The sequence below is a fragment of the Phyllopteryx taeniolatus genome, chromosome 4, assembly GCF_024500385.1.
Source record: "Phyllopteryx taeniolatus isolate TA_2022b chromosome 4, UOR_Ptae_1.2, whole genome shotgun sequence".
NCBI lineage: Eukaryota > Metazoa > Chordata > Actinopteri > Syngnathiformes > Syngnathidae > Phyllopteryx > Phyllopteryx taeniolatus.
The window spans coordinates 17,894,615-17,920,863 of record NC_084505.1 but is presented as its reverse complement, the minus strand read 5'-3'; the positions used below and the strand labels follow the sequence as shown (position 1 = coordinate 17,920,863).

The following is a 26,249-nucleotide window of genomic DNA, read 5'->3' as shown; positions in this document are numbered from 1 at the left end:
GCTATCAAGCAGTCCTGTTAACTCAGCGATATCAACATATAAATGAAAGTGAAAGAGAAGCTAAACGGCCAGCATCATGGTATAAAAGGCATGGAAAATAATTTGTGGAATAAATGGTGGGCTTTCTCTTAATGATGCTGAAAGAATATCTAAACCGAGGCTTCTCAAGCCAACGTTTTATTAAGAGGAGAAACTTGAAAAGGATCATCAGCGATCCCTCCTGCACCCAGTAAAAAACTATTTCAGTCAGAAGTCTGTTAGGCCAATTTTGAAAAAGTTCTATAGTGAGGTTTTAGCTGCAAATTTACCAAAGCACAAAACACTAAACATACCATATTTGACCTAAATCTGTTCACACATTTCAAGACAGTACACTAGTAGAGGCGTACTAGACTATTTTTGCTGCACCCTGCAAGGAAGTAAACATTTGTGATGGCCAAGGGTAGGGTGTGTCCTGATCCGATCTTTGAGGTCGGAAATTGGTCCAATGTCAGCAAAAAAAAAAAACGAGTATCTGATCGGATCGGACTGGATCTATAATCTCCGATTATACCAGTGTTCTCCAAGCAGTCCATTTCATCCACCGTTCCATCATTTTTATCCAGCAGCGCCTGGACAGCAAGCAGAGCCCACATGATCACAACAACAGGTTGCTCAGGTGCTCTAATAGTAGCAAAGAGTAAGAGTAAATGTTGCGTGCTTAAAGTAATTTATTAACTGTAAAACTAAACTCACCGAGCAAAAGAACTACACCTACTGAATGTTCAAATACATCACAGCCTTTGTTTCTTTCTTCAACATTTTTGTCGACAAAAATCGCTAGCTCAAAGCTAACACACAATGAAGGAAAAACACCATTCACGAGCTAACGGAAATTAGCACTGAACTCGCTGGACTTATATCTCTCAAAATAATGAATATTGGTACACAAATGCTGTATAACCACATACAAAAGGCAATATAACAATACTCTCTTGCATATATAATTATCAAACTCCATGGAAAAAATTGTTATAATAACAATATTCGATCGTGACTTCTTCTACTTTCTTTGTTACTGCAAGTGTGTATCTCATTGGGTGTATCACACTGCCCCTGAGAGGCCAAGAAGTGCACAGCGATCGTCAATAGAAACCCCAGTTACGTCAAGAAGTTCAAGTGTATTGCTGTACATGTGGAGAAAGCAAATGATAATCCCACCATATACTGACAGTAAAATAAAACTAAATTAAAATGTATTTCTTATTTTGCACTTTAAATGTATAATTTGTGTTTATTACTTATTAAGATTATTTTTCATGGTTTTATTTTTTTCTTTAATCTATTCAAATGTAGAATATGCTTATGTTTAAGATAAGCAGTGGTTATGTTGCAATTTAAACCGGGTGATTGAAAAGTAACTCCCTATTTTTAAGTACTTGTAACTTACAAGAACTGAACATGGGAAGAAAGTGTATTGCGTGGAGTTTTATTTAAAATACGATACGGGCGCCAGCATTAGCCACCAGTTTCTCAAGCCACCTGGGAACCGTATTAACTGATGTCACAAGGAACTCTTATCAGCTGGGATGGAAGACATAACTTCTCGTATTCGCCCTTCAAGTTCTTCCAAAGTCGTTGGTTTAGTAGAATAGACTTGCTCCTTTAATCATGGAACATACACAAAAAAAATGAGACAAATATTACAACATATGAATAAATAAGCATTTTTGGTGCAAAAGTGGCAAAAAAAAGATGGGTATAAAAGGAGCTTCCCTGAATTGCTCAGTCATTCACAAGCAAAGATGGGTCGAGGTTCACCTCTTTGCGAACAAGAGCGTGAGAAAATAGTCGAACAGTTGAAGGACAATGTTCCTCAACGTACAAGTGCAAGGAATTTAGGGATTTCATCATCTACGGTCCACAACATCATCAAAAGGTTCAGAGAATCTGGAGAAATCACTGCATGTAACCAGCAAAGGCCGAAAACCAACATTGAATCAACATTGAACCTTCGATCCTTCAGGTGGCACTGCACCAAAAACCGATATCAATGTGTAAAGGATATGACCACATGGGCTCAGGAACACTTCAGAAAACCAATGTCAGTAAATACATTTCAGCGCTACATCCGTAAGTGCAACTTGAAACTCTACTATGCAAAGCAAAAGGCATTTATGAACAACACCCAGAAACGCCGCCGGCTTCTCTGGGCCCGAGCTCATCTAAGATGCACTGATGCAAAGTGCAAGTGGTCTGTGGTCCGACGAGTCCACATTTCAAATTGTTTTTTGGAAATTGTGGACGTCGTCTCCTCCCGGCCGAAGAGGAAAAGAACCATCCGCACCTGTTGTGGACGCAAAGTTCAAAAGCCAGCATCTGTGATGGTGTAGGGCTGTGTTAGTGCCAATGGCATGGGTAACTTACACAACTGTGAAGGCACCATTAATGCTGAAAGGTACATACAGGTTCTGGAGAAACATGTGCTGCCATCCAAGCAACGTCTTTTTCATGGACGCCGCTACTTATTTCAGCAAGACGATGCCAAACCGCTTTCTGCACGTGTTACAACAGCGTGGCTTTGTAGTAAAAGAGTGCGGGTACTAGAATGGCCTGCCTGCAGTCCAGACCTGTCTTCCATTGAAAATGTGTGGCGCATTATGAAGCGTAAAATAGGACAACGGAGACCCCGGACTGTTGAACAGCTGAAGCTGTACATCAAGCAAGGATGGGAAAGAATCCCACCTACAAAGCTTCAACAATTAGTGTCCTCAGTTCCCAAACGTTTAGTGAATGTTGTTAACAGAAAAGGTGATGTAACACGGTGGTAAACATGACCCTGTCCCAGCTTTTTTGGAACGTGTTGCAGCCATAAAATTCTAAGTTAATGATTATTTGCTAAAAACAATAAAGTTTATCTGTTTGAACATCAAATATCTTGTCTTTGTAGTGTATTCAATTAAATATAGGTCGAACATGATTTGCAAATCATTGTATTCTGTTTTTATTTATGTTTAACACAACGTCCCAACTTCATTGGAATTGGGGTTGTACGTTCTGTTGCTGATTATTGTTCTCTGTCTGAGTAATATTACTTGATAAAGACTAACATTCCATATTTCAAAATAAGTGAAGTATCTATGATTGTTGATATCATATCGGACCGATATCGGTTTCGGACAAAATCAAGGCTGCAATATTGGTATCAAAAGTGAAAAAGTTGGATCGGGACATCTCTAGCTAAGGGCACAATTCTCAATGGCTTGGAACCTCAATGTCAGAGACACCTGGATAGAGTATATTTAGAGAAGAGGCTGACAATCTGATTAAACATTATTATTAACATAAACACACATTAACATAAACACACATTAACAACAAAAATGAACCTATTTATTATGGCAATAATTCAAATTTGCATGTCACAATGAACAGGGTGGCTTTACTGTCAATATGCTAGCGGCCAGCCCAAACTGCAGCATCCCGATTGTCGCCCAACCTTGCTGCGTTCCGCTGTTTGGATACTAAGGTGGAATGCTTGCTGAAAGTTATTTATTTACGCTGCCCCAGCTACCCCGAGCTACAGCTAAAGGCGGCTAAATACGATGCCGAGCCGCTGAGGCAAACACAGCTAAATACGATGCCGAGCTGCGGAGGAGAAGCAGAATGGAAGATGAATGAATGAATGAATGGCACATAGGCAGAGATCTTGTTTGATGTGCGTTCCGCGTCTGAGACGGACAAAAATTAGCAGGGACGCATAAAATAAAATAAAATAAAATCTGCATCTTAGGACACAGAGCTATGGTTTAGTACTCTGGTGTGGTGTGGCATTTTCATTCGTTTTTGGGCATCTAACACAATTCTAAAATGTAAAAAAGGCTATAGTTGTAGCTGGTCTTTCAACGTATATATTATGTACAAGTACTTTAATTATTTACTTCTGGTGCATTTGTCTGGTAATGTAAAATAGCAAGGGTCGCAATTACTGTGTGTTTCTAGAAATCTCCAAATAAAGGGTGTCCAGTAACTGTATAATAGCTTATCGGTAAACCCAACAATAGGAAAGGAGGGAAGAAAGTGAGTGGTATTTTGAGAGGGGCAGCTGGTGTGTTTCCTTGGTTGTGATCGTTCTTAGTGCTATTTTGGGACACACTCAGGAAGTGATGTAGAAACAGGCTGCTGATGGAGAATGCACAAGCAAACACAGCTCGACCAAAACAAGTGTGACTGCATCTCTCAGGGTGCCCACTGGGTGGATGGCAAACAAATGAGGCAAACTTTATGAAAATGACAAACCACAATGACACTTCTCTATGACAAAATAGAGATATGAGAGAGAGAGAGAAAGAGAAAGAGAGAGAGAGAGAGAGAGAGAGAGAGAGCATGAGAGCCTGAGAGAGAGAGAGCATGAGAGAATGCAGGTGTTTCTCTAATCCTCAATAGTATACACGGATGGAAAGTGACTAGAGAGAGTTAACCCAGGATAGAAAAAAACTAGTACAACCCCAATTCCAATGAAGTTGGGACGTTGTGTTAAACATAAATAAAAACAGAATACAATGATTTGCAAATCATGTTCAACCTATATTTAATTGACTACACTACAAAGACCAGATATTTCATGGTCAAACTGATAAACAAATAATCATTAACTTGGAATTTTATGGCGGCAACACGTTCCAAAAAAGCTGGGACAGGGTCATGTTTACCACTGTGTTACATCACCTTTTCTTTTAACAACATTCAATAAACGTTTGGGAACTGAGGACACTAATTGTTGAAGCTTTGTAGGTGGGATTCTTTCCCATCCTTGCTTGATGTACAGCTTCAGCTGTTCAGCAGTCCCGGCCGGGTCTCCGTTGTCGTATTTTACGCTTCATAATGCGCCACACATTTTCAATGGGAGACGGGTCTGTACTGCGGTCAGGCCAGTCTCGTACCCGCATTCTTTTACTACGAAGCCACGCTGTTGTAACACGTGCAGAATGTGGTTTGGCATCCTCTTGCTTAAATAAGCAGGGGCGTCGATGAAAAAGACGTTGCTTGGATGCCAGCATATGTTTCTCCAAAACATGTGTGTACCTTTCAGCATTAATGGTGCCTTCACAGATGTGTAAGTTACCCGTGCCATTGGCACTAACACAGCCCCATACCATCACAGATGCTGGCTTTTGAACTTTGCGTCCATAACAATCCGGATGGTTCTTTTCCTCTTTGGCCCGGAAGACACGACGTCCACAATTTCCAAAAACAATTTGAAATGTGGACTCGTCGGACAAGAGAACACTTTTCCACTTTTCATCGATCCATCTTAGATGAGCTCGGGCCCAGAGAAGCCGGCGGCGTTTCTGGGTGTTGTTGATAAATGGCTTTTGCTTTGCATAGTAGAGTTTCAAGTTGCACTTACGGATGTAGCGCCGGCCTGTATTTACTGACATTGGTTTTCTGAAGTGTTCCTGAGCCCATGTGGTGATATCCTTCACACATCGATGTCGCTTTTTGATGCAGTGCCGCCTGAGGGATCGAAGGTCACGGGCATTCAATGTTGGTTTTCGGCCTTGCCGCTTACATGCAGTGATTTCTCCAGATTCTCTGAACCTTTTGATGATATTATGGACCGTAGATGATGAAATCCCTAAATTCCTTGCAATTGTACGTTGAGGAACATTGTCCTTAAACTGTTCGACTATTTTCTCACGCACTTGTTCACAAAGAGGTGAACCTCGCCCCATCTTTCCTTGTGAATGACTGAGCAATTCAGGGAAGCTCCTTTTCTACCCAATCATGGCACCCACCTGTTCCCAATTAGCCTGTTCACCTGTGGAATGTTCCAAACAGGTGTTTGATGAGCATTTCTCAACTTTCTCACTCTTTTTTGCCACCTGTCCCAACTTTTTGGGAATGTGTTGCAGCCATAAAATTCTAAGTTAATGATTATTTGCTAAAAACAATCAAGTTTATCAGTTTGAACGTTAAATATCTTGTCTTTGTAGTGTATTCAATTAAACAGCGATTAAAACAATTCAAATCCTTTTTTCATAGTATGACATTACCGAGCTACGCTTGAATGCACCATATGCCATGGCTCACACACGAACAATCAAACTGATCAAATGTTGGACGAAAATGCCATGTAAGTGGAGTAACTCTCTTACATGTTAATATGGACAATGTATTACAAATTAATAGGTCATGTTAACGTTAGGAGGACCGGAAAGACGTCTGTGTGACTCGGTGGTCTACTCCACTCCAGTCCAGACCTTCCAATTCAAAAGTTTGCATTTTGATACACTTATGTGTCAGAAAGTCAAATCGGCGCCCTGATGAAAGACTGATTTTGTTGTTGTACCTACAGTATACGAGCTTGCTTGGTGGCTATTTGAATGAAAATATTATTTGAAGGGACAAACAAACAAACAAACAATCAAACAATCAAATAAATAAATAAATAAATAAATAACAATGTATTAGGCACTGACTGGGCGGCACGGTGGCCGACTGGTTAGAGCGTCAGCCTCACAGTTCTGAGGACCCGGGTTCAATCCCTGGCCCCACCTGTGTGGAGTTTGCATGTTCTCCCCGTGCCTGCGTGGGTTTTCTCCGGGTACTCCGGTTTCCTCCCACATCCCAAAAACATGCATTAATTGGAGACTCTAAATTACCCGTAGGCATGACTGTGAGTGCGAATGGTTGTTTGTTCGTATGTGCCCTGCGATTGGCTGGCAACCAGTTCAGGGTGTACCCCGCCTCCTGCCCGATGATAGCTGGGATAGGCTCCAGCACCCCCGCGACCCTAGTGAGGAGAAGCGGCTCAGAAAATGGATGGATAGGCACTGACTGCCTTTTCATTTGAAAATCCCCGTCAATATAGTGAAGTGTCAAGCACGGGTACGTCTCATTTGTTCTATTTGACTATTGGTCAGTCATGCACAGTCACAAAATGCAAAGGACTCGACAGTTGCTATTTACTCCCGACATTTTTTTCATTGCGATCAATGGATGGATAATTGTGCAGCCCGACCATTTATCTATAATAAAGCTCTGAAATTATGAAAAATAATTTTCTCCCTCGAGCTGCAGGACGATGTGGGCGTGTCTGCTTTAGGTGCTGAAGACAGCCCTTCGCCTGTCAATCAAATGCATTCGCCCGTACGCTGTGTGCTCAAGACAGTGTCTGTAATCAGCTACTGACTGAATAACGTGTGCCGGCCTGGAAAGCCAAGACAGCACCTAAAATCTATCAATAACCAAACAGCAATCCAGCCCCTTGTAGTGCAAATGAATATCAGCTGGTTCAGTCCGAATTTTCCAAGGTGTGAGTCAAGACACATCTCATGTTGGGTAAGAGCAGAAAGCTGTCTGAAGACCATCGCAAACTAATCGTTGCAAAACATAACGATAGCATTGGTTACAGGCACATAGCTAAGCTTCTGAACGTTGCAGTGACTTTTTGGAGCCATAATACGTAAGTGGAAAGCCAATCATACCACCACAAATTTGCCTGACTTTAATCCAATCAAAAATCTATGGAAAGCACACGGAACCTTCAAGATTTGAAGACTGCTTGTGTGGAGGAATGGGCCAAAATCACACAAGCGCAATGCATGTGATTAGTTTCTCCATACAGGAGGCGTCTTGAAGCCGTCATTGCAAACAAAGGCTTTTGTACAAAGTATTAAATAAATACCAGTTGGCGTGTTCAATACCTTTTCCCTGTGTCATTTCACATTATTACACACAACGTAATTTCTGATTTTATTTGTTCTACATTCTTTGTATGTATGGATTACTTGGGTTGTTCCCAACATCTGGTGAAATTTTCATGTCAATAGCACCTTTGGAAATATATTTAATGAGAAAAAATGGTGACGTGTTAAATACTTACTTCAGCCGCTGTGTATAGTAGGGGAGGGCTGACTCATGCTATTCCCTGGTGACATCAGTGCAACCCAATTTTAGCCCCGCCCCAAAGAAAATCTGGCTAATTGAGATGGTGAATAAGAGTTTTCAGCTATACTGTATCTCAACAATAGAGTACTATATTTTTCTGTCTTTCCACATTTTTTAAGCATTTACCTTCAAACATACTTATTGTATTTAGAAACAAAACACAAAAACAACTTTTGTGCGACTTCAATTACGGATAATCGTAAATTTTCCCCAAAGTCAGCCAGAGAAATTTAGTCAAAAGCTCATCCCTATTTCTGAGTGGATTTATTGGCAGGATATGAGCTTGTCTCCATCAGAGAGGCAATATGTAAATAACTAAAGGCTTTCGTGACAGTCAGAATTTGAGGACATAATGCAAAATCCTTTACAAACTGCTAAAAAAACAATGTGTGCCCAAGTAAACTACACACTTTCAAGGGAATACAGTCTCTGTTTCTATTCCCATAATATACATCCCATAATCTCCCTCACTGGAAGAAGTTGACAGATCAAATTTCAACAAACATTTGTGTACAAATCTCACTGTGGCAAAAGGGGGCAGTATTTAGAGATTGTCTTCTTTCAGTCAGATTTTGACTTGTAGTGTAATTTGGGTCTGCAGTACCCAACAGCAGAAAAGGCTGCTTGCTGTTTTAACACACAGATCGTCTCACAAACCACCCCTGTGTTCTCCCTCGATGCGCTTCACTGTATTGCACTCTGCAGTATTATCAGATAATGCGTTTTCTTTCCCTCTCACTGCAGCCACTGTGGCACAATTATCTGGCTACTGCACTAATGGCTATTGATGTAGCTGAGGGCCTCATACACACACACATACACACACACACACTTGCAGATACAAACATTCATAAAAAATTCATGACGCCGGCTCAATAGGAAGCTATGTGTGAATGTGTGTGTGTGTGTGTGTGTGTGTGTGTGCATGCTGGGCCGGTCAGCACTAGACCGTACAACAAATGTCATTAATCAAAGGAGAGAAGAGGCAGATGCTATCTCTTAGCATATCACTCAGCATTAAAACAACATTATACAAGATATATGCAGCATTAAAAAGGAGACTCCCTATATACTCTCAAAAATTGTGTGTGAATGTTGTGTGTATGTTAGTATCATATACTAGAGCCTTAGCCCATGTACAGCTTTTGTGTCTTGTGTCCATGCTGCTGGAGTCTATGTGGTAGGTAATTCCCTCTTAGCAAAGGATTTCTCTTTGCAATGAACCTGCGCTGAGAAAGCTTTAGAGTGCTAAGCCTCCTGGCTGAGACTGAACCTGGGATCAACCAAGACAAGAAGCAAGAGATGGAGGGAGGGATGAAGGAGAGAAGAGTGAAAGAGAATCATGGGTGTGTCTGAGTGATCGGGCAGATTACAAAAAAGGAAATCAAAGGTCAAATGGAATGAAACGATGATGAGAACACAGAAGCTGAAGCAAAAGGTAAAGGAGGAGAATTCTGGGAGAAATTCAAAGGGTTTGAAGAACAGGGGGGGTAGGAGAGGTGGTGATCCAGACTAGGGATGTACATAATAGATTACTTGATCATGTAATATTCTGTCAATTGTGTGGTTTTGATTGTTGATTTAAAAAATACGACAGCAGTACATGACTGAAACCTGTAGAGGTGCTGTTGATTCAGTCTCTTTTTTGTAGTATAAAGAAGAACAACTTCACATCAGTTGTGGCAAGTTGAGCTCCACACAGATCTCTGCTAAAGCACGACTCCTCAAGGCAACATTACAGCACTCAATGTGACACTGGCAATGGAACAAGCATAACATTCCAAATGATTCTCCCCCAAAAAAAGTAATGTAAAATAGAATCCAAAACCAAGGACGTAAGAAGTCATATTTGTACGAATTTAAAGACATTTTATCCATCCATTTTCTGAGCCGCTTCTCCTCACTAGGGTCGCGGGCGTGCTGGAGCCTATCCCAGCTGTCATCGGGCAGGAGGCGGGGTACACCCTGAACTGGTTGCCAGCCAATCGCAGGGCACATAGGAACAAACAACCATTCGCACTCACAGTCATGCCTATGGGCAATTTCGAGTCTCCAATTTATGCATGTTTTTGGGATGTGGGAGGAAACCGGAGTGCCCGGAGAAAACCCACGCAGGCACGGGGAGAACATGCAAACTCCACACAGTCGGGGCCGGGGATTGTGTCTCTGTTGTTAAAAGTTACACATTGGTTGCAGCTGGTGATGTTCCGTCCCCGATACTACCAGGGAAGATAGCATGTTCGCGGGTAGACTTCAACTCCGTATCCCACCTTGGTACCTTTACACACAGGACAGTGAGCCCATAAAAAAAAGTGCCCTAAAAATGGTGTCTTAAAAGTTGTCATTGTCCAGTTACTTCTGGAACTATCTGTATTAAATGAACTCTGACCTCAAGAAACAAAATATTATATGTGACTAAATACGTGCAGGTTTGTAATGCATTCCCATGGATTAAGTTTAGCCATGGACATGACTGGCTTTGCGGAGTGAAGCTGTGCCATTTTTCTATCACCATTCTAGATGTGCCGTCACGCTCCTCTGAAATATCGACCATCGCTGAAATATGCTGTGCTGCAGCTTCCTGTAAGCAGGTTGCAATGATGTATTTCTTGGAGCAACCAACTTGTGACAAACTCAACTTCACTCTCAATATAACAGTGAGCAGTGTGCCTTAACACTGTTGTATTGACCAAAAGAAAAGGCAGAAAAAGGACAACGGTGTGTTGCCCTAAGCACCTCTGCAGCTTCTGAATAAAGCTCATTTATCCATTTAGTGCACAGCTACAGTTTCCAGCATACAGTATACATGAAGAAGGTTTGTCACAAGGCGTTCTACACAAGCAGTGTACATGCATCCTGCCTCCTGTACTGGTATGCAGGATTTTCAGTTTTTGCAGGTCGTGTCAACGTGATTGTTATGCAAAACACAAAGCGAAACCATCGTTGTTTATTAGTTGTTTTCATTTAAAGGTGGTGTTTGCTGTTTTCAATCTGCTAGCAAAATTTGAAAGTAGCCTCACTTCACTCCTCTCTCACCCTCGCGTCTCTGACCAAAGCCGGGACCCTCATAAATGCATGCATTGTACGAACGTGAACAGTAAACAAGCCAATCTCAGCCATTGCTAGTGTTTTTTTGTTGTATTTTTTGGAATGTACATTATATTAAAAACATGAGCGAGGTAATAAACGTACCTGATGACCCAATAAGGACGGTGACGGTGGCTGGCTGGACAGCGACGAACACCACCCTTAAATATGTTTATCCTTGTTTTGTCTCAAGAGCTGTCCACTTCCTTCTTTTGAACTTTGTACATAGTATTTTGAACTACTGAAAGCAATTCTATAATGTGGATGGCTCAGTCACATGATGTATATTGTCAAAGACGTAAGAGGCTTATTCATACACTGAAGACATTTCATCAAGACAAATTAAGGTTTCAGTGTCTTGATCAAAAGTACTTCAACAGTGTGGACAGAAAACTGTAAATTCAACCCAGTAATGTTACAAATGTTGGACCACTTTTCCACTTGGAAAATTTCAATTATCAATTTAAATTGAAATTCAAGTGAAGGTGACATTGAGTGAAAGCCCTTTGCCACTGCTTGAGTACTAGACACGGCAATGGATGATTATTGAGGATAGCAGAAATAATCGATAATTGGATGCATTGCAATGCAGATGGAAACAATACCGAGCAGTTGAATTTGATTATTCAAGTGGAATGTAATAAGGTGCTACATGGAAGTGCAACACCAAATTGTGAATGCAAAGAGATTTCCACTCCAAAACAGTAGGCTGCTACTGCACATCTAATACAGCCAAAACAATGATGAACAAAATAACTGTCACTATATGTTGACAATGTTACTCATTGTATTTTTCCGCTCATTATCATATTTTTGTGTGTGTGTTTGAGTGGATGAAGAATGCCAGGAACAAAGACCTCGCCTCTATCCGGTATCAATAATGGAAAAATGTAAACTGCTCAAAGTAACTGCGAGCACAAAAAAGAAGGGATTAATATGGATAAATGGATTAATAATAATATATTTGGATTAGGGTTGTACAGTACAATCTACCTGTACTGTAGTAGAAAAGTATTGCGATACCTCGCAGTCAAAAATAAAAAAATACATTTTTGTTTTAGTACTGGTACTTTGAGAGTGACTGTGACAGAGTTGACTGCAGCAACGGCTGTCTCTGTAGTGGGCAGGGCCTTCCTCACTCCCCAAAGCATGTGTTTGGAGGGAGAGGGAGAGAGGGAGAGAGAGAGAGAGAGAGAGAGAGAGAGAGAGAGAGAGAGAGAGAGAGAGAGAGAGAGAGAGAGAGAGAGAGAGAGAGAGAGAGTTTGCATGTTCTGCCCGTGCCTGTGTGGGTTTTCTCCGGGTACTGCAGTTTCATCCTACATCCCAAAAACATGCACGGTAGGTTACTTGAAGACTCTAAATTGCCTGTCGGTGTGAATGTGAGTGTGAATGGTTGTTTGTTTATATGTGCCCTGCGATTGGCTGGGGACTGGTTCGGGGTGTACCCCGCCTCTCGCCCGAAGATAGCTGGGATAGGCTCCAGCACGCCCGCGACCCTAGTGAGGATAAGTGGTATGGAAAATGTATGTATGTATTAGACTTTGCACCGATCTGATCAGCTTGATCGGTATCGGCCGATAATTAGCATTTTATGCAGATCAGCTTTAATGTCATAATTCGCTGATGTGATCAATGATGTCATTGATCAGCACTGCAAAAGACATTTACTGTGCATCACCATCGTGTACAGTATATTTGAATCCATCTTTATTTGCCAAGTATGTCCAAAAATCACACAAGGAATTTGTCTCCGCTCTAGTACGACAACAGACAGTCAATTGACAGAGAACACTTTTGAGACATAAAGACATTGACCAAAAAAAAACAGTCACTAAGCAGTAAAGGGTTGCTAGTTATCTGGTAATGCCAGTACATTTTTTTTTGGATAATTGTGCAAAAAGATGCAGAGTCCTCTAGCACTTAGAGCAGTTCGAATGACTAATATTGCAATAGTCCGGTGCAATGACCATTGTGCAAAGGGCGGCGAGACTTCAAGGAGTGTATGCGGTTTAAAGTGACGAGTAGTGCAATAATCTGGGACAATGTTGATTGTGCAAATGTTGCAGATACTCCTCAATCAGTGTGCAAATGGAGCAGAATACTCTGTATGTATAAAAAGAACTATTAGACAGCTAAGTCACATTTAGAACGCTGGCGACGTAACACAAATTTTACCGTAAGTCGGATTTCACCGTTAAAGTCGAAATTGACGGCCAAATACTTCTCTTATGGGTATTGTCCCACGTGATTGTGACAGCAAGCTCAGTGTGTGTGGGCGTGTGCGTCGATGTCCGAGTGAGACGGGACTGCGCAGGCGTCGTCCGGCGGGACTGTGGAGGAGGAAGGAGTGCGCGCCGGTGTGTACAGTAACGATTAGCGGAGGACCCGTTGACGTTGAATGCGCAGAGGAGCTAATAAAGCCATTAAAGCAGCAAATCGGTGCTTTGTGCCTTTATTGTTGCCGGCACCCAGCTCAGCTGTGCAACGAGAGGAGGGAGTTAACCCCTGCGTCTCTCGACCACGGTCAGGTGACCCTAGCAGGAAAGGTTAACACTTCATATAAAGAAACTAAAATACATTAAAATAAAATCAAAAAGATGCTGTACTTACCATTACTGGTGAGAGTTTGAAAAAAGGTGGGCGAAAAGGCAAAGATACTCCCGGCGCACAAACACAGACAAGCACTATGCACTAGCTAAGCAGAAACACTATAGTGCTGGGACAAAATGGCCGACAAGGCACGGGCGTCGTAAAGTCGAAACGTCGTAGGTCGAGTATGTCGCAACTCGAGGACTTCCTGTATCTTCCTTCTATAAGAATGTGTTTTTAGAGAAGATAAAGATGAAATATAGAAATATATGCACCATGTCACGTGGTAGGAAACATTTATTACAAATCATTTTAAGATACCAGTCACCTTTAGGAACTCCACAAACAGACATTTAAATAAAAAAAGCATATAATATAATAATAATAATAATGTATAATAATAGTAAGATTCATTTGACACAATTCATTTGACAGCATCTTGGAAATGTAAGCAATTGTCACGTCTCCCTAAGACACAGCCAGCAGGAGGTAAGGGGTGTCGTCCCAATTCCTAGGGCCATATACCTCTTCATAAGACAAAGGGGAAGGGCTAAAAGGCCTCTTTATACTCCCGTGGTCGCGCGGCCGACAACGCCCGCATTGCATCACGTGACCGACGAATTGCCCCGCGCGGCACCTCTGTGTAGCTTGACAAAAATAGTTGCTGCCCGTCGAACGTCGCGGAGATCATCTTTTGCGATTGGTCCGATTTAGTCACATGCTGTGATGACGTACTCAGCATGCCCCTTGGTTCCACATAGCACCTACGCTGCTGCCTTCTTGATTGATTTTGCAGCACAATTAAACGTATCATCCGGTCATCTAGGTCCATTTGTTCTAGCAGACTCTGTTCCACGGTCACCACGAGTTTGGTTGCCACTATTAAATTAAACTGATCATTAGCGACTTTTACATTTAAAATGCGGGCTCTTCCAGTAGTCAGTCATCCACCTTGGGGGAAACACATGATTAAGGCTTCATTAAGCTGCCTAAAAAAAAAAGCGAGTGCACCCTGCCTGCAGCGGGCGCCCGAAAGTCACTTGGTGGACTGATAAGAGTGAATCATGCCGAGAGAAGAAAGTACAGCAAAGATTGGAAATGGGGAACATCATGTTGAGGAGTTAGTGTCTTGAAAAGGGATCAACATCTGTTTTCTGGACATGTTTTTCGATTCAGGGCAAGTGATGTTAAACAAGAAGTCATATGTAAAGAGTGCAGTCTAGAGTCATGCAAGGTAACACAACTGTTCAACCATCTGGAGAGAAAAAGAAAGTGGCAGAAAAATGGTCGAAACACAGGACAACAAATACATGATCCCCTCTCTGAATTACTTCTCCAAAGTGGCATTACTTACACTGTATGAAAAATGCCATGAGTAAAAGGAGGAACTGTAGAGTTCTATGCATCCACGACTGACCTATGGTCAAGCAGAAAAATGGCGCTGTAACGTCCTTGACAATTCACTATGTTGACGGGGAGTTTCAAATGAAAAGTCGGTGCTTGAAGCCTTATGTGCCCTGTGTGCCTTTTATGTATAAACTGTATTTGCTTCCATTGAGTTGCACTCTGTGATTTGGTAAATCTGAAATTGTTGGGTAATTTATTTTTATTATCGATCATTTATTCTTATTTAGTTTTATTTTGCACTGAAAACTGCTTGCATATTGTTTGTTGAAAAGCAGTGTATAAAGTAGATGTTTTCCCTAACATGAGGAATAATGTTTATGAATAATTTTGATTATAATATTGATCAAAATAATCGTAATTATCACTTTGATCATAATTGTGCAGTCTTATACTGAACAAACATACGGGGTCTATCACATGAACAAGGATTTATACAGGCCCTTAATGGTGTACATAAACAAAGGGTACAACGCACACACACAAATAGCATTGCTATTTGATATTACTGTAGTGACACATTTGATTTTCATGGATTACATTCAATTAACACAACGTAATGAGGTGTTGTTCCAACACTCTCAAAGAAGGGATAACTGTAAAGGCCTGCAGTGTGTGTGTGTGTGTGTTCCTGTAGAACATGTGAACAAGCGTGGGAGGAGGGAATGTGGTTTGCAGCCACCCCAGATTAAAAACAACCACTATGTGTGCAGAGGAACTGAGGGGCAAGGGTGAGAGGAAGCTAATGAAGACATAAGAGTGGTAAAAAGTTATACAAAAAGGGCACCACACTAAAAAAAGCAAAGACAAATAGATGAACAGTACAACTCTCAAAGAAAAAAGTAGGGAGCAGTGAAATAGTGTGTAGTCCAAACCACATGCAGTGATGTCACGGGTGTAAATTGACGTGCATGCTTGTGCATACTGTTGAGTGTCAGCTCAGTAGTTTAAATATAGCACTCAGGCAACAGTCCCAGCTGACATTAACTATGCTCTTGCCATCAAGATCATCGATGCTACATCAGTGCTTTGCTAAAGCTGAAGCCAGAGAAGTGGCGAACACAGGGGAAAGAGGGAGGAGAGGAAGGGAGGGAGGGAGGGAAGGAGGAAGGCCTCACTCAGATTCATGAAAACTCAGCCGCCCACACTCTGGCCTAGGCTGCCAGGAGTTGAGCCGGACAACGCTACGAGAGAGAAAGAGCATGTGTGTGTGTGTGTGTGTGTGATAGAAAGACATTCCTTTGCGAGGTGGACGCCAAGGATCGAATACAACCAAAAACAGGTTGTCCTAGGCCACAATGTTTTTGGGACTAACGCGCCCCACACAGTGCACATCACCCTCACAGCTGTATTCTGGCTGGCGAGTCGGTAATCAGATCTGACTGCATGCTATGTCGAACAAAGGTACATGTTACGATTGTGCTTCTAAAAAAAAACACTGTGGCCTGTTGGTTGAGAAACATGTTCAAAAGGGATAGGTCACTTTTGATCTTTGTGAATACTTTAAAGGGGACATATTTTGCCAAACCAACTTTTTCTAGTATTTTGGATGAGTATTGTCTCAATGGTACCTCAGTAAACATGTGGAATGTAAATTTAAATCGTCCATACATTCCTGAGTCCCAGACATCAGGGCGCCCTCTGCCAAGAGACCTGAAATCAGCTCATGCGAATTTCTCGAGCTTATCTACGTCACTAGCGAAGAGCTCTGCCGATCTCTCCGCTACCGAGCCAGCGCTCTCAACATAACAAACACATGTACGCTCACAAGTGGGTCTTCTACACAGCGGGAACCAATCAGAGGAAAGGGGGCGGTCTTAGCCAAATATGGACAAAGCGGATACTAAAACTGGGTCAAACAGAAGTAGCTGTCAGAGGGACCTTTTCTGGGCACTTGTATGACAAAACCAATGTGTTTTGTTTTTTTTAAATGAAATTGACACTTTAATAATGAGTCCATGTTAGCGAGTCATTCTATGGAGGTTCAAATAGCCAAAATACAGGACCTTTAATTAGGATCACAATAAGAGAGCTGAGCACAAACCAGTCTGGTTATAAAACACTATTGAAAGTTGACTAATACTAGGAAACTTAGCTGTCAAGTCGTTGGCTAAAGCAATGAAGCATATGATAAATAAGACATCACATCCCATCGGGGTAATCCAGCCAAAGCTTTCTGGTCTTAAACACTGTTGGAAAATGAAAAACAAAATATTTTTTAAATGTATTGCCTTTCTATAGAAACCGAAATATCACTTTATTGTGAATATAGATAGATAGATAGATAGATAGATAGATAGATAGATAGATAGATAGATAGATAGATAGATAGATAGATAGATAGATAGATAGATAGATAGATAGATAGATAGATAGATAGATAGATAGATAGATAGATAGATAGAGATAGAACGAGATAGATAGATAGATAGATATATTTGCAGGAAGCCATGACTTAATCTATCAGTTTATGTTCAACTAAAGAAGCCCAGATTTGACATTTGTGACTAAATTGAGACAAGATCATTATTTTAGTATTTATATCCTTTATATTTTTGTTTGGTGGTGTACCGTGAGGTTTTTCTCATGTAAAATAGGTACCTTGGCTCAACAAAGGTTGGAAAGCACTGATGTAATTGTTACTCTCCTAAATAAAAGCTCCAGTTTATAAAGAAGTTTTATATGATGCACATAGACTGACATGTTTCTTAAATTATATCCAATTGGGGTAGAGGAGTGATAATTATATGTATTACTATGATCTACCTGATGATATTCAAACATGAATAGCTCATGCACAATGTTCACTCAATAAATGTCATCTTTTCATTCATGTGACATGGACACTATTATGTTTTTCACTCTAAACACCACCAGAACGCATTTCAATTGAAACAAACAAGATGATTGTTTACTGCAGACTCACAACTTTAATATGAGGGTATTTACAGTACATACAAATCAGGTAAATGGTGTAGGAATTATAAGTTTGTGACTGTTCATATCTACCTGACATCCCATTCAGCACTACAAATGGGTATCATTACTGCTTTGCCCAGAATTCAACACGAAAGACAAAAGACGTGATAGGGTGCACAACCAACATTGTCCCAGATTATCGCACTACTCGTCACTTTAAACCGCATACACTACTTGAAGTCTCAGCGCCCTTTGCACAATTGTCACCGGACTATTGTAATATTAGTCATTCGAACTGCTCTAAGTGCTAGAGGACTCTGCATCTTTTTGCACAATTGTCCAAAAAATTTTTTTTTAAATGTTTTAAAAATGTACCGGCATTACCAGATTACCAGATAACTAGCAACCCTTTACTGCTCAGTGACTGTTTTTTTTTGTCAATGTCTTTCTGTTTCCAAAGTGTTCTGTAAATTGACTGTCTGTTGTCGTACAAGAGCGGCTCCAACTACCGGAGACAAATTCCTTGTGTGTTTTGGACATACTTGGCGAATAAAGATGATTCCGATTCTGATTTTGATTCTGATTCTGAGGGTGCCCTCTGCTACACTCCGGACTGTACGGAAAACTCGTAGTGCTATTGTAATTTACACCCTAAGAGGCATCAGATTGAATTTCCGAACACACCTTATGGTGTTGTCTCCACACTTCCATATCTCTATTGCCTCCTTTATCCATCATGGACTGGGAAAATGGGAAGGTCATCACTTCAGAAACCAATAAATACAAACAATGGATAAAGGAGGCAATAGAGATATGGAAGTGTGGAGACAATACCACTAACAGGGACGAGGAACACCATTCTTTAACGGCAACGGGGCGGGGAGGGGAGGGTAGAGTAGGAACAGCTCTGACGAAGGCTGTAGTGACAAATGAAATTGTCAAAAAGGCAAGATTTTCTCTTTACTGGAAAGAAATTGTTTCTCTGAAAAAAAGAAATGTAACGTAATCTAATCTTGAACACGTATAGTATCAAAGTCAGAATTTTGGTATTGTGACAGCGTGAATGCTGAATGCTATTTTCGGTTAATCAAAATTTAATGTGAGTAGGTCCTAAAGATCAATGACTTTTTTGCGAGAGTTTCATTCATTCCTGTATTTATTCAGTAGTTTCCACCTTTACTTGAACTTACCTGCCACAACAAATTTACGGTCATAAACTTTAAATGTGCTGCGTCAAGGCCACAAAATTGAATTTGACCATTTCATCTTTCATCTCTTTATGACTTGATGTGTGATTTTTTTTTTACCGCTTATCCTCACTAGGGTCGCGGGCCTCTGGAGCCTATCCCAGCTATCTTCGGGCGGGAGGCGGGGTACACCCTGAACCAGTTGCCAGCCAATCGCAGGGGATATATAAACAAACTACCATTCACACTCAAATTCACACCTACGGGCAATTTAGAGTCTTTAGTCAACCTACCACGCATGTTTCGGGGATGTGGGAGCAAACCGCAGTGCCCGGAGAAAACCCACCCAGACACGGGGAGAACATGCAAACTCCACACATGCGGGGCCGGGATTTGAACCCCGGTCCCCAGGACTGTGAGGCAGATGTGCTAACCAGTCGTTCACCGTGCCGGCGATTTTGTTTCCATAATAACAAAATTGTTACAAATTGCAGCTAAATCCTGTTTGTTGTGGTTCCCTACGATAATATAATAGCGCATGCTACGTGAGCTCTTTCGCCCATTTCTCATTCACCTACTAAACCAATGCCTTACACATTACCAGAGACACAAAAGTAAGTTTCAGGAAAAAACACTTGTATAAAATGGATTTATACTCATACTAATAATAAAAGATACAGAGCTCAGTGGCAGAAACCTGGCCTTAAGTTTCTCAAATATTTCCTGATCAGACCATCCATCCATCCCTTCATCCATTTTCCATACCACTTATCCTCACTGGAGTCACTAGCATGCTGGAGCCTATCCCAGCTATCTTCGGGAGAGAGGCGGGGTACACCCTGAACTGGGCGCTAGCCAATCGCAGGGCACATATAAACAAACAACAATTCGCATTCACATTCACACCTACGGGCAATTTAGAGTCTTCAATCAACATACCATGCATGTTTTGGGGATGTGGAAGGAAACCAGAATACCCGGAGAAAACCCATACAGGCACTGGGAGAACATGCAACCCTCCACACAGGCGAGGCCGGATTTCAACCCGGGTCCTCAGAACTGTGAGGCAGATGCGCTAACCAGTCGGCTGCCGTGCCGCTCTGATCAGACCATTTAAAACTAATTATTCTTGGAAACACAAACGGAATTCATGTTCAAGGTTTTCACCCAGAATTGTCATTATCCCTGAGAAGGTTAGGGAACCCACAGGTGCTGCTTATGCTGAATCATTAATGTGAATATTCCCACTGTGCAACTGTAAGCGACTCAAGCACACTTTTTTTTCCATAATTAGAGGTTTTCCCCTGCCTTGATACGCGGGTGTCTGAGAACCATGAAAATGTGCACTGAACTCTTGGATCGACAACACAATACAACATTATTGCACATACAAAATGGAATTTTAAAAAAATTCATAAAATAACATTTTAAAAAAATTCAAAGTTGAAGGTAAATGTATTTTTTACAGCAGCATCCATTTTCTGTTCCGCTTTTCCTCACTAGGGTCGCGGGCGTGCAGGAGCATATCCTTGCTATCTTCGGGCGAGAGGTGGGGTACACCCTGAACTGGTCGCCAGCCAATCGCAGGGCACATACAGTATAAACAAGCAACCATTCGCACTCACATTCACACCGACGGGCAATTTAGAGTCTTCAATCAACCTACCTCTAGATGGCTACAGTTCAATTGAGGTGTTGGGTCACTTTCTAAAACAGATAAATAACTGGATGACCGAAAATGTTCTTCAATTAAACCACAGCAAAACAACAGATAATTGTTTTTGGCACTAAAGAAAAGAGGATTGCTGTTAGTAAATACCTGGAGTCACTCTCTTTAAAAACCAAAGACCAAGTCCGAAACCTTGGTGTTCTGATAGATTCCGACCTGACTTTCGACAGTCATATCAAATCAATAACTAAAACTGCCTTCTACCATCTGAAGAACATATCCAGAGTGAAGGCTTGCATGTGTCAAGCAGACCAGGAGAAACTCATCTATGCTTTGATATCAAGTAGACTTGACTATTGTAATGGTCTTCTGACTGGACTCTCCCAAAAGAGCATTAAACAGCTGCAGCTCATTCAGAATGCTGCAGCTCAGGTTCTGACCAGAACAAAGAGGTCATAGCATATTAGTCCAATTCTAAAGTCTTTACACTGGCTTCCAGTCAGCTTTAGAATATATTTTAAAGTTCTGCTACTGTCCTATAAATCACTAAACGGTTTAGGTCCTGAATACAAGAAAGAAATGCTAATGCAATATAAACCCACTAGGGCTCTAACATCAACAGACTCAGGTCAAATAGTGAAGCACAGAGTCCAAAGCAAACATGGTGAAGCAGCATTTAGCTATTATGCTGCACACAAATGGAATAAGTTGCCAACAGAAATGATGTCAGCCCCAAGTGTGCATGTTTTTAAGTACAGGTTAAAAACTCTTCATTTTTCCCATGCTTTTTAGAGCATTTCCACTTTTAAATGATATTTCTTGCACTGTACGTTGTTTTAATTGTATTTTGTCCCTCTGTTTTAAATGTTTATAAGCTTCTTTTTTTAATGCTTTTAATCGTGTATAGCACATTGAGTTACCTTGTGTGTGAGATGCACTATATAAATAAATTTGTTTTGCTTTACCATGCATGTTTTGGGGATGTGGGAGAAAACCCACGCAGGTACAGGGAGAACATGCAAACTCCACACTGGCAGGACCGGGATTTGAACCCTGGTCCTCAAAACTATGAGGCAGATGTGCTAACCAGTCGTCCACCGTGCCACTTGGTTCTCATAAAAATTTTCATATATATGTCATTCAATTGAACGGAGACATTTAAACCATAAATTCACATCATAAACTGGAAAATAAAGTGCCATCACTCAATTATTACTGTTTAACATGATCTATTAACAGCTACTTTTATTTATTCATCTTACCTTTATTTAACCAAGTAAAAGTCTAGTTGAGACACAACATCTATTTTGCAATGGTGACCTGACCAAGAAGGCAGGCTATCAACAGCTACATCACAAATTAATATACTGTGTTTGCTCTACCCTAGATTTGAACATATTATGCATGTAACACACCTTCTCCACAGATTGTATTTTGAAGAACAGACTGTAACATAACCGTGTGGGCATTTGTGTTTGCATGTGTGCACACAATGGGTTTGGCTGGAGCAACAGCAAGCTTTGCTTTCCTCGAATGCCTGCTTCTGCAGTGACTACATACAGCCACCTAGCTGCAGCTCTGCTCTTGCAATGAAATAGAAAAAGGATAGGACATGCTTCTCTCATTTCCCTTCCTCTTCTTAACGATTCACGATTTGCCACTCCAAAGCACGCGGTTGTTGAATACAGTGTTTGCATTTGAAGTGTCATTGTTTGTAACAGAGCAGCTATTCCATTCTCAGAGCTTTTGTAGCCAGCCATCTAACAGACATTTAGTTCAAGGTCCGCAAGAGCTGCTGGAAGGTCCTGCATTGCACTCAAGTAATACATCCCACAGTTCTAGCTAGGCTCCTTAACAACAACTGGTTCAGAAATTAAAGACACTCTTCTTTTGCATCTCAAAAGGAGAGGACCTGGGCTCATTGCAGCAACAAAAGGAAAGACACTGTTGACATTCCAGACATGAGTCCTTTGGTCTTTTCTCAGGAAACCTGAGCCTGCCCACAGGAGATACAGTGCAAACAGAGATTCTACACTGTTAGTCTGTGTCTGTTCTATCCCTCTCTATGTCCACATGCAATTACACATATTCTCGTGTGATTGTTTTTTTGTTTTGTTTTTTTTTACTAATCAAAACGACTGTGACAATCACAAAGTACCAAAGTACACAAGTATAATAGTAATGACCATATTCATCCACTGCCCCCAATCAGAATCAATCGGCTCCCAAAAGATTCAATTGCTCTTGCTAGCTATTATTTGTTGTGTCAAAGGATTATTGAAAATATTGTTACTACTCTGGCAACAATCTCAAGTCTGCTTAGTCCTCAATGAACAGGTGCCTGAGCATTACATCACTGGCTGTTAATAGTGACATTGTCAGACAACGGTGCTTATTTTAATTTCACTACAGTTAAATATGGTGTTGTGTTTGGAGAAAAACTAAGCATTCTGGAACATCTTCATATAATATGGGCATCGAATCACACACACATTTCCCTGGCATTATAAGCTGCTTACAGAACTTCATACCGTATCTCTCTCGAAGTGGCATTTACCTCTAACCCAAGTGTGTGTGTGTGTTTATTTCTGCAGTCATCAATATTGTAATGTACCAGTATCAATCATTGTTTTTCTTACTACTTGTTGAATCACAAAGTGCCATTTAAATACTTCATCATAACAATATACTGTAATATTCCATGTAAACACAACGGGGACTGGGGAGACTGGCTGCTGATTTAGAAAGCATGTCACAAATCCGTAGCCTAAACTGTCATTGCTGAGCGTAGGGAAGCAATTATTACAACACTGATGCCTACTTGCAGAATAACACACACACACAGCCCAAGAAAGAAGAAGTGGCTCGGCTGTGCAAAAAAAAAGTTAGTTGAGGGCTCATAGTAAAACACTTGGTGGTGACTTTAAAACGTCCTGAACAAGACAAAGATTCCGCTGTAAAATATGAATGATAAGGCATTCTGTTACCCTAGCAAACAAAAGCACTTAATTGGGAGTTCTTGTATAAGCGAGGCGAACAACTCCCGCTGCCGAGTGACCGCTTTGTCAACTCTTACAACTGTGAGCGAACAAGTTAGTCCTGTAGTAGTCATGCAGCGCTTAAGGCGCTTGTTTGTGCTCCATGGATGTTGAGTGTACGGTCTACGGAAGTGTGTGAGTGAGAGGGGTGTCTTTTGGCTGTCACGGGGAGCGCGTCCTTACCGCTATAAGCGTGTTAGTTCTCTGTTCCGTGGAAGAGGCCGAGTCCGGGTCCGGCTGTTTGATCTGCGGCTGCTTACTGCCGCCGCTCCCGCTCCCGCTCCCGCTCGCCGACTTCTTGGCCCTTTGCTCCAGAGTGCGTTGATACAGACTGACCGTCTCCCTGCGCTCGATCTCCAGCTGCTCGGCGTGTGCTTGCTGGTACCTGTTCTCGCAGTTGACGTGGTGTCTCCGGCAGCCCTCTATCCGCTGCCTCAGCCTTTCCACCACCGTGCTGTGCTTAGGTATGCCCGCGGCCCCGGCAGGCACCGCGTTCCCGGCGCCCGGGTTCATGCTGCTGTTGATGCACATACTGCCGTTGGGTCCGGCAGCGGGGGAGGCGAAGTCCCCCATCACTGGGCCGACTGGCTGCTATTTTGAAGGAACTTTTCTCCAACGTCCAGCTTGCCTTCACTACCTCCCGCCGCCCCCGCCACTACCTACCGTCCACCCCCTCTCTGTCCTCCGCAGCCGGCCAGCTGAGGCTGCAGCCCGGAGGTCGGACCGGCAACAGCCTCTGAAGTGAGCGACAACCGGGAGCTTTAAAGGGCAACGAGCCTTGCAGTCGTACGGCGGAGAGCTCGCGAGTGACCTCGTCTTCGTCCCTCCTCAACACAGTTCCAAAACAAACAGCTCCCGAGAACACAAATAAGAGCTAACATGAGCGGCTTTGACAATGAAGCGTCTCTCCGCTACAAACAACAACTCCACCGGAAAGCCAACAATACGACCGCGGTGTGAACGCAAGGCACCCAGCGGTCAAACAGACACCAACGGTCCCGCCGAGCAGCAACAGTCCACTCGCCGCTTTACGGTGTTGTCCTTAGAGAAAAAGTTTTGATGCTTGAACCGAACGGGTTCCGGAGTTTCCAAGTGAACTTGCATGTCATATGGTTATTGGTTTGAAAGGAATCCCGGTAAGGAGGTCGCTTAGTTCTGCTGGGAGGCATCAAGAGTCCAGACGGCGCAAAACGTGAATATGGGAAGCAGTGGCGGAAGTGTGTAGTCACTGGCTGACGCCTGCCACCATCACAATAATCAAGTCAGCCTCAACACCATGCCAGCGGAGTGATATCAGGACAGGAGTTGAGTAAAACCAGCTCGAGGCTGTGAGAAGCCCGCCGAAGGACACCCGGAAAACCAGGCGCGGATCCACTCGAGGATCCCTGAGAGAACTTGCGGTATAGTTCCGCCACGACAACCTGTATCAAAGCATGTGCAGTACAAAAGCATTATAAAATACATTACATTATAAAGTCTACCTTCACAGAGATCATACGCCACTTGAGAGTAACATTGTCAGAGTTTCATTAATTGTGGATAGGCCTATTATGAGGCCTATTTACAATGCTGTAGAACAGTTACATGCCTATTTAAGGTGGCTACTTAAGATATTTGGATCATTCCAGAATTGAAGGAGAATTTAGGGACCAACATTTTTGATAAACAGACCATCCATTAATCATATTAAAAAAAAAAAACTGGAAATAAACCATCATATAATTTCATTCATCCAGCTCACCCATCAGCAGTGCACTTTTTGTATATATAGATATTTTACTTGTCATATCATATATTTTGCTGTGTTTGGCGCAACCCTGGTACAAATACATGGGCACCTGAAAAAGATATTTTAAAAACTAAAACTAATTCATCCTTTACAATCAAATCAAGAATGTTAAATCTTATTTTAACACTATTTTAATTTGAGTCCTGTATCACTCTTAATTATACTAACAAGGTTCCAAGTAACAGGGTTATGTTGGAGGTTTTGCTCACAAGTACATGCTATCTTTGTTAATTGGTATGCTAACTGGTCAAGAAAAAACATGGCTATATAAAGAAAAACTGATATTATTATGTCTTTAATATGAGTAACAGGGTTTAGTTGGTTTGGGTGACACACTCCATTAGGGCTGACAACATTGAAAAATACAACACTGGACTTACGATATTATACACAAACAACCATTCACACTCACATTTTATGGACAATTTAAGAGTCTTTAAGGTCTACCTACCCATGATCACAGCAATTGACCATACAAGGTGTCTCAGAAAAGTTAAGGACTTGTGTCACAAAGGATATATTTCAAACCCAAACTACAAACGACAAAGTTTTCCTCTCAGTGTGGGGCAGAAGATCAAACCAGCACGTTTACAAACAGATTCTGCTGCCTTTGCTTCGTTCACTGCGCGAGAAGA

At 41.8% G+C, this 26,249-nt stretch overlaps 1 protein-coding gene across 1 annotated transcript in view; it reads right to left on the bottom strand.

Moving 5' to 3' along the window:
• maml3 (mastermind-like transcriptional coactivator 3) overlaps nucleotides 1-25,137 on the bottom strand; it is a 130,370-nt gene extending 105,233 nt beyond the window's left edge. Inside the window, exon 1 of the mRNA XM_061770106.1 lies at nucleotides 24,009-25,137. Within this exon, the coding sequence (XP_061626090.1) occupies nucleotides 24,009-24,398 (390 nt within the window). The 5' untranslated portion in view covers nucleotides 24,399-25,137. The remainder of the gene's footprint in view (nucleotides 1-24,008) is intronic.
• Between the last annotated feature and the right edge of the window lie 1,112 nt (nucleotides 25,138-26,249).